The sequence below is a fragment of the Aptenodytes patagonicus genome, chromosome 5 (genome assembly GCF_965638725.1).
Source record: "Aptenodytes patagonicus chromosome 5, bAptPat1.pri.cur, whole genome shotgun sequence".
In the NCBI taxonomy this organism is placed as follows: domain Eukaryota; kingdom Metazoa; phylum Chordata; class Aves; order Sphenisciformes; family Spheniscidae; genus Aptenodytes; species Aptenodytes patagonicus.
The window spans coordinates 68,618,806-68,630,397 of record NC_134953.1 but is presented as its reverse complement, the minus strand read 5'-3'; the positions used below and the strand labels follow the sequence as shown (position 1 = coordinate 68,630,397).

Below are 11,592 nucleotides of genomic sequence, written 5' to 3'. Positions count from 1 at the left end.
CTGGCTCTGCTGCGGCTGTCCAAGGCGAATTTGGGGATGTTGTTAGATCTGCCCATCCCTGGGCACCCCTGAGTGCCAGGAGGCGCAGCAGGGTGCGTGGGGGAAGGCTGCGTGCCCGTGAGCATCCCGAGGGGTGCCGGCTGCCCCAGGGCTGGGAGGGGTACGGGGCTGCCCCGGGGGGGATGCTGCCGCCCCGGGGGACCCTGCCGCGTCCCGCTGCAATTTGGGAGGGAGCTGCACGGTGGAAAATATGACCGGTGCCAGGAACTAACGGCGGGTGGGCGATGCGGGTGCGGAGGGGCTGGGGGGGGGGAGCGGCGCCCCTGGGAGGGGAGCAGCCCCCCGACGCCCCATTTGGGCAACTCCGGGGGCTGTGCCTGGCGGCCGGCCGGCGGGTGGGCGCCCGGTCCTGGACTGCATTTCCCATACTGCCCGAGTGCCCTAATGTATGCAGTGCTCAGCCTGGCTCCGTGTGCGAGAGTGTGTGTGTGTGTGCGCGCGTGTGTGTGTGTGTGCGCGCGCGTGTGTGTGTGTGTGTGTGCGTGTGTGTGTGCAGCCGGGAGTCCCTCGGAGAGTGGAGGCTCATTCACTGATGAGAGCCGGCACTGAGAGGCAGCACTGCTCCTTCCCTCGCACCCCCGGCGCCTCCCGCTCTGCTACATGCGAGCCGCGGGCGCGCAGCGGGGCCAGCACGCCCGGGACTCCCCTGCTCCCCGCACGCCGCCAGCTCCGCGCAGCCCCCGCCGGCAGCCGCACCGTGAGTACCGGCCACCGGGGCCGCCCGGCCACACGCAAACTTTGCAGGGCAAGTTTCTCCCCCCCACCCCCCCCACCCCCACCCCTCCACCCCTACCCCCCGCGCCCTTTCCCCCTTCCCCCTTCTCCCTCCCCAGCTCCGGGGAAGCCGGGCGGCTCGGCGGCGGCGGGGAGCCGCGCCGGCCGCGGGGAGGGCCGGGTGGGTGGGGATGGGCATGGTAATGCCGAGGGGAAAGGCAGATAAAAGGGCCCCCCCCCCCGCACCCTCGGCGAGCCCCGAGCTGCCCGGATCCTCCCCCCCGGTGGCTTTCCGGGGGGGACCGGTAGCCACCAGGGGGATCAGGTGCCGGGGACCGCCGCGGCAGCCCGGCTGGGGACGGCGCACGGCGGGGGCGACCCGGCCGGACCCAGAGACCGGCAGAGATCCCTCGCTCCGAAATATATATTATTTTTTTAACTCTCCCCCCCCCCCCCCCCCCTTATTTTTTTGGTGGGGCAGCCCGGGGAGTAATTTCCTCGCTTCCCTGCGCTGCGCCCAGGACCTCGCTCTCTCCGCGGTCGCTCCGGGCAGCGACAATTTCATTTCCCAGCGGCTGCGAAACAAAAACTTTTTTCAAAGGAAATAAGCAGATCCACGCACCCACCCACCCAGGGTTTTGGTTTGGTGTTTTTTGTTTTTTTTTTTTCTCCAAATACACAAACTAAGGCTTTTATTTTGCAATAAAAGTATCTGCAAAAAAAAAACAACCAAACCCGCCTGGGTTTCTGTGCGCTCAAGAAACACTGAACAGCCAGTAATTTTATTTACTCCGAAGCTTTCATTTTTGCAGTCGTGCAGTCCCCGTGTGAACTTTAGTTTTAAGCCGTACCAAAAATGCGCGATCCCCGCTCGAAGACCGAATTATTTTTTCTAAACGCACGTTGTTAAGTCGCCACTTAGCTTAATTTTGGACGAGGCTGAAGTTTGTCCAACATCCTCGCCCCTCCTCGGGTCCTTCATCCCTAAAAGATTGCCGCCCTTGCCCCCCGACTGCTTTCAGGTAGGAACCAAACGCCTGGATCTCACATGCGGTGTCGTTCTGGTTTTATTATTGCAGATAAAACAAAGGTAGAGGGGCGGTTTAAATTGTCAGCGTTATTCAACGAATGAGCTAAAATTACTCCACATGTGAATCGCGTAGCTTGGAAAGCCAGAAGAGGTGAAAGGAATTATCCGTGTTTTCGCTTTAGGTCCTTTAGAAAACTTTCTGGATCATCCAGCGATGCGATCGAGAAATCGCAGGATTTTCTTTCTTTTAACCAACAACCCCAGCTCTAGACCGGGGAAGTCTGTAAATAGGTTGGAAGCATGGAAAATAATTCTTCACCTTCAGATCTAAATACATAAAAACCATCTGGTTGACCACAATGAAATCATTAGGAACTGTCTACTTAAAGAGTTGTATTGAATGCTTATCCTTCCACACAGGAAATGTGTATGGTAAGTGATTGTTGCAATAAATCCAAACAACTCTGGTCATCTTCGCGTTTGATGATCTTTGTGACTTGGGGTTTAAGGAGGAGGAAAAAGCGGGGGGAAAAGCCGCACTTAACGGGCTGTACGGACCGGACTGGCGGAGCCCCCTCCCGCCGCCCTCCCCGGGAGTAAGTAATTCCCGAGGAGGCAGGAGCAGCCCCGGCTGCGCTCCGGTCGCCGCTTCCCGGCGGGGCGTGCGGGACCGGGCGGGACCGCGGGGCCGTGCCGAGCCCTGCCGCGCCGTGCCGGGCCGTACCGAGCCGTGCCGGGCCGTACCGAGCCGTGCCCGCAGCCCGGCCCCGCCGGGCCGCCAAACACCTGTTTAATTTGCCGGCGGGGAGAGCGGAGCGGCGGGGCTCGGCGGCGTCGGTAGGCTCCAGCCCGGGGCTCGCCCCCTTCTTATTTTATTTTATTTGGGTTTATTTAACGCCTTCCCCCCGGGCGGGGGAGGAAAATGGGGAGCGGGAGGTAAAGGGGGCGGCCGGCGGCTGCCAGCCCGCTTGGCTTCCCGCGCCGAGGCGGGCGCTGCCGGAGGGGGCCGGGGCCGGGGCCGGGGCCGGGGCCGGGGCCGGGGCCGGGGCCGGGGGCCGGGACCCGGGGCCGGGGCCCGGGCGCGCCCGCCGCCCGCGCTGCCCGGCGGAGCGGGGCTTCCCCCCGGGCGACGCCGCCCGCGATTTTCGCTCGGATTTCGCCAAGTTGGGAGCGGGGCCGGGGGGCGCGGGCCGGGGGCGAAGCGGCCGGCGAACCCCTCGGTAGGTTGTGGGGTTTTTGGTTTTTTTTTTTTCCCTTCTTTCCCTATTTTTTTTCTCTCGCAAAACCCCCGGCGCTTCTTCCCTCCCCGCAGCCCGCCGCCGCGGGGAGCACCCTCTCCGCCCGGGGGCTTTTTTTTCCCCTTTTCTTCTTAAAAAAAATTTTTTTTTTTTTTTTGGGGGGGGGAGGAGGAGGAAGAAGTTCGCAGCAAAACAAAAGCGGGCGCGGGGTGCGGGGCGAGGGGGCAGAGGCCGGGCTGCCCTGCCCGGCGGAGCCGCCCGGGGCCGGGGCCGGGGCCGGGGCCGGGGCCGGGGCCGGGGCCGGGGCCGGGGCCGGGCGCTCCGGCCGTCCCCGCCGCCGGTTCCTCCGCTCCCCGCTCTCCTGTTTTGTTTCTCTTTTCCCCCTAAACCGGTTCTCACAGCAGCTGCCCGGGTGTGCGGCTGCAGTTGGCATATTTCACGCGTTGGAAAAAAATTAACTGTTTTTCCTTTGTATCTTAATCCAGTGATGAGAGCTCTCCTTTGTTGGCTTTCGAGCTTGCATTTGTTTTATTTATTATAAGGAAATCCAGTTTGGTTCAAATATATAATCCATTTGAGCACTTAAATCCCCAAACAGCTGGCATTATTTTGTTTTATAATCTTTGGCTTTTCTGCGCAGAGCATATTTCTAAATTCCTACTTGACATTTATGGGGAAAAAACTTTTTAATGTAAATGGATATTGTGATTTTTTTCTGGGTCTTTCCTAATTTACATGCATCATCAATTTTCCTGGGTTTCCTATTGTTTTAATCTTTTTTTCCCCCCATAGCTTGTTAATTAATTTTTTTTCCCCCAGAAAACTTTGTTTCTGGAGGGAGAAAAATGTTAATTTGCCCCATTATTTTAATCTCTGGCATTTGGAAATGGTTGAGAGACCACAAAAATGCAACCTGTTGTAGAAACCAGAGTGGTGTGTTTTATTTATTTTAATCGATAGCAGAGAGGTGATTTAGTAATAGGAACTCTGAGCAGCATTTTAGTAAAAGATTTGCAGATCTGGTGGCTGCGTATGGTGTGTGCATGTGCTTGCATATGTGTGTGTTTCTTTGCAGGCTGATTAGCAAGTGGGTTTTATGCTTATAACCGGTGGTCACTGCTGTTTTCTCCACTTGCTGGGTGCTTGTGATGCCTGCTAAATCCAGCTCTGTCATGGCTTCTCCTACTTTTATCAGACTTTCCTCTTAACTAATTCAGCACAGTGCTACAACCTTCGTAAGCAGAGGAACCAAAACTGAGCCAGAGATAACTGATTACAACTTGCTCCTTGGTGAGAGATTTTTTTTTTTATGGTTCAGAGCTAAAGGCTGTTGATTCAATTTGTCTTGGTTGTGGCGCGTTTAGCCTTGTTATTAGTAACAGACACGATTACACAGGTAATTTGTATACACCTTAAACAGGGTAGCTCTAAAACCCGGTAACTATGCATATAGGTAGCCATGAAAAAAAAATAGTAAAAAAAAATAGACTTTGTTTTCAGTCTGTCCGTCTAACCTTCATACTTGGTAGACAGTTTATGTAGCTTCATAGATTGATCTCCACCCCCCCTCCCTCTACTCCTTGTTTAGTTAATTCAACAAAGACTTTTTGCAATCTGTTTGGAGTTTGTCTGATGCCGTGGAAAAGTAGCTGCTGATTTATTTGGTTGCTTTTCGATTTCTGTCTCTAGCCCGTCTTTTCTCCTCCTTTCAGCGGGGATGTCAGCTGTTATTACTTCCTATTGATCCCTTTGCAAAGTGAGAAGTGAACTAAAATTAATGTCAATTCCACTGCTCGGATCAATAGCTGGAGTTATTTTAATCTGGATTTGCGCGAGGTGCTAAATTAAAAAAAATCAGCATAGAGGCAGAAAAGTAGCAGTTCCTCACTCCGCCTGTGCCCACTGCCTTCCCGGCACCCAAATGTTCCCTCCAGCTGATTACCCTGCAATCCATATTTTTTTAATTAAGAAGGTCGGTTAGTTTTCTTATTTTTGGGTTCTGTATTTAAACCTATGACATTTTGACATTGGGAGTGTATTAACGATAGATTTTCATAATGACTGGTCCGCCGCAGTCTAATCTGTCCGCGTTGCTGGGGGTGGGGAGGTGCTGGGCAAGAAGGGAACAAGAGAGAACGAAAAAGGAAGTGGGAGATGAAAAAAAATTAAATTTGGCTGGCTGAGATATTGTAATGTGTTGATTTATTCCCAGTGTAATGAAGTTTGCAAACGAATAAACGGCCGTAGTGATTCACAGTATCCTACAGGAGTGTCAAGTGTTGCGGCCAGGTTACTAATTTATGAAATACATTTAACGTAATGGGGTGATAGCACAAGTAAAAATAGAAAAGGAGGCAGAGGCGGTTGCTTTTTTTTCCCCTGGAAATCCATGTTTTCCCGTGATTGCTCGGTTTCACTTCCATGTTAATGACTGTTTATTTCTGAGAACGGTGGCTTATTTGCATGCATCTCTTTAGATGTATAATCATGTGTGTGTATATCTATATTTACACGGTTGCGTAAGCCCCCGGCAACTCCAAATTTGCCAGTGGCCGCGGCTTCCTGACCTTCAGTTTTTGATCAGCCTCGTGTGAAGCAGTGGAGCGAGTGTACCCAGGACTGCGGCGCTGACCAGGATGCCCTTGGCATCCCTCGCTCTCCCTATCCCCCTCGCTCTCCGCGGCGAGAACTCGACGGGAAAGTTATTTAAAATTTGGAAGAGAGCAAATCCGTTAATGCGAGATACATAATCTGGTAATTTAGCAATGATGTCTGTAAGGATGGGTGCCAGATGAGGAAGCGGAGAGATGATGTCCACTCGTCTTCACAATTAATAACAGTCAGTGGAGCGTCTGGGTACAGGATGGGAGAGAGGAAATGTTATCACTGAACTACATTAAAGCCACAGACTGGATTTCATACACTTTGTTAACCTAGGCTCCCTCATTCATGGAGTACAAAAGGCACTCCATTAGGGAGACACTCTTTCACTAAGTTTTATTTGAGATGTTTGACCCTCTGGATTTAAGAGGCACAATTTGTAACAGCTTTTTATTATTATATGATTTTTCTGGCCCTTTGAGCTCCAGCGGCTGGTATATTGTTTCAAAGTTATAGTCCTTGTATTTTAAGCTGGGTTGTGGGGCCTGAATGGCAGGCAGCGGAAGCTTAAAAGAAAAGACACGAGATTGATTGGGGGAGAAAATAAGGACACAAAAAGCCGGAGTGAACTGGGGGAGATACAGAAAGGAGCATTTTCCCTTCTTTCACCCTGGGAGGGGTTGTGGCTGGCTGGGTGGCTGCAGCCAACCTAGGAGGCTCAGCAAGATGCGAGGCAGAAATTTTGTTAACATTTTCCTCTAAATGTTAATGGCACATCCAGGGCAGTTTACAAATCTACTTAAGAGTGAGTGCATTAGGAACTAAAATTACTGATCCATTCTCTCTTGTCCCCGACCCGAAAGGCAGACGCTTGCAGAGATCAGATGGCAGAAGCACCCATTATGATTTTAAATATTGTCAGAGACGCCAGGCATTTTACTGGGGAAGTCTCTTCTCCCTTGGCTAACAGGGAGTGCGCGCGCGCGGCTGGGTGTTTGTGTATTACACACACGCACCCATACGCAGTCACATTACTACATTCCAGTGGTGTGTACATATATATATATGATGGTATCAAGTACTGTGTGTGCAAGTGCTTACCTACACATATATACTGTGAGAGTGAGGGAAAATACGTCTGTTATGTATGTCTTAGGCGTCGTGTACAGTATAACCGTGTATGCTGTGTTATTTGGGTAGCTATGTGCAATAAATATTTTTATGTCGGTTCCACACACCACCACCCCCCCAGGCAAATTAGTGGTGTGTGTATGTGTGGGCATTCTCAAGTTTATTGCAATTATATGTACATGCCTCTTTGGCCATATAAAATTCCAATTATAATTTGGAGTTACTATCTTAATTTTAGACCGAACCTTGTTTATTAGTGGGTTATTAAATCTGCGTGTTATTACGTTTGCTTTGCCTTTCATTCATCTGCACTGTATGATACCCTTTAACCTGGAGGGCCAGAGCCGATTCCACTAGTGTGTGAAGTTGTCTATTGATTTTCTTGAATGAGAACAGTGGCACGTCGCTGGCCGGTGGGTTGTAACACATGTGGCCACCCTGCTGCTGGAGCGACCCAGGGAGATGAACACAGAAACCTAACCGGCTGTGTTTTCTTCTCTTTTTTGTTTCCTTGCAGCGTTCGGAGGGTGATGATGCTCCAGTAATTTTCCCCGCTCCATTCCCAGGCATCGCTGTACTTTCCTTCCAGGGAAGATTGTTCCGCTTGTGATCCTGCTGAGGAAAGAGACTCCGATGGACTTACACCGGGCAGCGTTCAAGATGGAGAACTCACCCTACCTCCCCAACCCGCTGGCCTCCCCAGCACTGATGGTTCTCGCCTCCACCGCCGAAGCCAGCCGTGATGCTTCCATTCCCTGCCAGCAGCCAAGGCCTTTTGGGGTCCCCGTGTCAGCAGATAAGGACGTGCATATTCCCTTTACCAATGGCTCATATACTTTTGCCTCCATGTATCACCGGCAAGGTGGGGTGCCCGGAGCGTTTGCAAACCGTGACTTTCCTCCGTCCTTGCTTCACCTCCACCCCCAGTTTGCACCCCCCAACCTGGACTGCACCCCAATCAGTATGTTGAACCACAGCGGCGTTGGGGCTTTCCGCCCCTTTGCATCTACTGAAGACCGGGAGAGCTACCAGTCAGCCTTTACGCCGGCCAAGCGACTGAAAAACTGCCATGACACTGACTCACCCCATCTACGCTTCTCGGACGCTGATGGGAAGGAGTACGAGTTTGGCACGCAGCTCCCCTCCAGCTCCCCCGGCTCCCTCAAAGTTGATGATACGGGGAAGAAGATCTTTGCCGTTTCTGGCCTCATTTCTGACCGGGAGACCTCATCCAGTCCAGAAGACCGAAGTGACAGATGTAAGTACCTCCGTTGACTTGTTGGTTCTTCTTTAGTTGCGCCTCGTTGAGATACTCAACAGGTGATTATCCCGCAGTGCTGTGGTTCTTGCTGACGGCAGAGGAAAACCAGCCTTTCCTGCCTGCCAAGCTCAACCATGCAGTATTGCCTTATCTCTTCTAAATGGACATTGACAGATTTTAAGGTGAGGTGCTCTTGAAGGAAACGTGTCTTCCAGCACACAGCTGGAGAGACAATGTTGACCATGCAGAAAGCTGTCTGTGCCCCAGTGGGAGGCTATAGGTGCTGGTACACATACGTGTGTAAACAGGGATTCAGCTGGAGTGTGTAGCCAGAAACTTTCCCAGAGCTTGCAGCAAACATGTACACCCTGCTTCTTCAGGTGTTTTTTTCTGACCTTTTCTTCATGCACACGGTTGTTACAGCAAATGCATCACCTTCAGGATCCGTGCCTCAGGTTAGGACAAAAGTACCTTTTCCTCTGGTTAACGTAAGAATATTTCTGGCCATTGAGCTCCCTCCTCGAGACATAAACCCGAATCCGTTCTTACAATTCAATAAGCTGTTTCCCGACATACGCCGTGTGCTTTCTCTGAGTGTTTCCCCCCTTCGGTGCCTGTTGAAAGGTGATGTGCCCTTTCCCAGATCAGTGGTAGGACTGAAGGAAACCAGTCCACGTGCTCATGACTGTAACTGCCTGCTCCCCCGTCACCTTGTCCCTTGCGGTGTTGCCTAACACAGAGGGGCAGAGCTGTCCTCCGGGAAGGGCAGGCTTCCAGGTTTGCTGAGCTGGGAGGTGACCCACGATGGGGAGTGGTCTGCGGGCAGCAGTGTGGTACCCCGAAGAAGAGCGCTAACTTAAGATTAGAGTTTCCTGTAAACCCAGATGTGTAGACCAAGGAGCGAGTGGTTTGCTTTTCATGTGGGCTCCTTTGTTCTGTTGAATTTTCTTCCTAGAAAACAATTGTGTTGTTGTTGTTGTTCTTATTATTGTATTTTTAAAAAAAAAAAAAACTGCTGCACCGTTCCTTCCTCTCCCTTTCAGACGCGATTTTTCTTCTCCCCTTTATGATGCCGAGGAGAGTAATAGAGACATTGTGGCTCGCTCTCCCCTGTCGGCGCTGCTTCCTCAGGCTGTCTCCTTGAATTAGGCACTGTGCTAACTTACCGGCGCTAAAAGGCATCTGCCTAAACCCAGCGTACCTTTTCAATAAAAGTCATCATAAAATCAACCTGCCTTGTAAATCCATCTCTCTTTGGTTTTGAAATATGCTGCGTGTCTTTTATGTCGGTGTTTGCGAGGGCGGGACGATTCCCAACGAAGGCAGAAGCCGTGTATTCCTTGCACTACGAATGCGATCTCTTATCTGTCTCCCCCCTCTCCTTCTGATCCACCCCCGACGGTGCTACTTTTTGTGCCGTAAGCTCCTTTCATTGTTCAGCATCTCCTCTCCCTTCTTTCGGGTCCGTGAGGGAAGCGGCTGTAGGTGGGAGCGTGTATGTGTATAAGCTGGTAATATAATTATCCTGGGGGGGGGGCAGGTGAGATGGCAAGGCTTAGAGACATCTTTGTCGATGCTCTTTCCCTTATCGATATAACCTGGCTGTGGAAATGAAGCTTGCTCGAAAGAATTCTCCGGGAGATAGCGGCGGAGGAACGGGTCCGCTAGCTAAATGAATTTAGAGCGCATCAGCTGCTATGGATCTTGCTAGCAAAATCCTGTCAGATACCCCATTTAAAGAAGTAAATCTGTTAAATGAATTAGACCACATGGAGCGCAGCTGCGGACAGACAGACGCATCCACATCCACCGCCGTGCCTTGCCTTTGCCAACAGCGCGTGCCCAACGTGGGTCCTCTCCTTCCTGGGAGCAGTCGGGGCTTTGCACAGGCGTGTGCGAGAGGCAGGCACGGTGACACCCGGCTCCCCCACCACCAGCGCTGTGGCAAGGGACTTGCCGGGGAAAGGAAGCGGAATAAAAACTTTGCAGGCGGCTTTGAAAACTTGGGCAGAAGTGGAAGGTGTTTTGTTTTGTTGTTTTTCTTACCCATATTGTTAAATTTCTTTAAGACGCTTTGCTGCACGGTAGAGCTGAGCAAATGCAACTTCCCTGATATTTCACCGACATTAAAATTCTTCCGTAACTACCAGGACAGTGTACACTAAATATGTCTGTTGGCTCTGTATCGTATTCCCATCACATATAGATACTGCACCATGGAAACTTCGCTCCATTAACAGAGCGAGTTTATTTGGTGTGTGCGTACACATGTATGGGTGTGTTTGCTGGAGGCCGAGAGAGCGAGCGGCGGAGCTTTTTAGAGGATCCTAATGATCTTTGATGTTGACCATCGGAAAAGAAAAACTTCCGCAATGAGGAATCCGAGAGATCACAGTTTGCAGATGTAATCGTGATCCTGTTTTGCATTGACATTTGCATATGTATTTTTGGAGTTTCTATATAAATGCATCCTTTGGGGGGGTGGTTGTCTCTGAGAAGTTTTGTGGATTGCTTGTGTAATTGTTATGTACAACCCTTTGTAAAAGCTGCCTACTTGTGCTCCTGATGGAGAATCTGTTGCAGGTAGGTGGCTGCAGATTCTAGGCAAAAATGTAACACGGCTTTTCGACAACAGCGAGCAAAAATTGTAACATTTTCTTAGATCAGCAACACCTTTACGTGTCTAACGGGTGCTTTTCAGACTTGCAGAGCTCAATCCTTTAGTTGTGTTTTTCAGATTCCTGAAAGGGTTTGTGTTACATGGAAGGTGAATTACTGTGATTGCACTGCATATTCTTCTGTACCACTGCACAAGCACCTTTTCTGAATAGCTCATTAAAATGTTTATTTTACCCCATAGCTTAAATGGTGATTTTCTAAGAAACTTGCTTTTTTTTTTTTTTAGGGAAAAAAAAAAGGAATTCAATGCACTGAGTTTTAATCTTCCTGAAAAATAGGTTTATGCTTGAGATACTTTGCAGCAAAATGAGAATCCAAAGTCAGGCATTTTCATCTCAAGGAGTGTTTGGAAGTTGCTCTATTTAGTCCTCTGCGCCATGGCAGCAAAGTCTCATCCTCTTTTCACCAGTGGAGGAAATTCACAGAATTCACTAAAATTATTTGGGATATGTGCTGGTGTAAGCCAGATTAGCACCTGGCCCTGTAAGATATGTATTTGTGCAGTAGAGATTGCTCAGCCTTTTGGGTAAACCTTTCCTTACTTTTAAAGCAGGGTGTTGCTTGCCAGCGGTACCTGTACCCGTGCATCCCGGGAAGGGACAGCATCTCTTTCGGGGTGCATCTGGGTGGGTTTATGCTCCTTGTCACTCAGCAAATTGGTCTGTGATGTCTGTGTTTGGCCAAGTTGCCTCTTGCTGTAAAATGCAGGTACTCAGGAGATCCGGAGCGATGGAGTGTACAGGGAGCACGTAGAAAAGCGGAGACTTTCCAGGGAGAAGCAGATGTAACGTGTGCTGGATTGGCCCGTTCTCTTAGGTGCTTACTGAGAAAAATAATGCCATTTGTTAGAGTTTAGGGGCTTCTTTTAAAGCATGTGT

General features: G+C 50.7%; 1 protein-coding gene across 5 annotated transcripts in view; it reads left to right on the top strand.

The window, feature by feature from the left end:
• Positions 1-1,508: 1,508 nt before the first annotated feature.
• RNF220 (ring finger protein 220) overlaps positions 1,509-11,592 on the top strand; it is a 234,427-nt gene continuing 224,343 nt past the window's right edge. For 2 of the 5 annotated variants that reach the window (XM_076340347.1, XM_076340344.1), the window contains exons 1-2: positions 1,509-1,796; positions 7,292-8,032. In XM_076340347.1, coding sequence (XP_076196462.1) covers positions 7,408-8,032 — 625 coding nt within the window. In that variant the 5' untranslated portion in view covers positions 1,509-1,796; positions 7,292-7,407. Of the gene's footprint in view, positions 1,797-4,315; positions 4,333-7,291; positions 8,033-11,592 lie in introns of those variants that run through there. The other 3 variants (XM_076340348.1, XM_076340346.1, XM_076340345.1) reach the window with 2 other exon arrangements.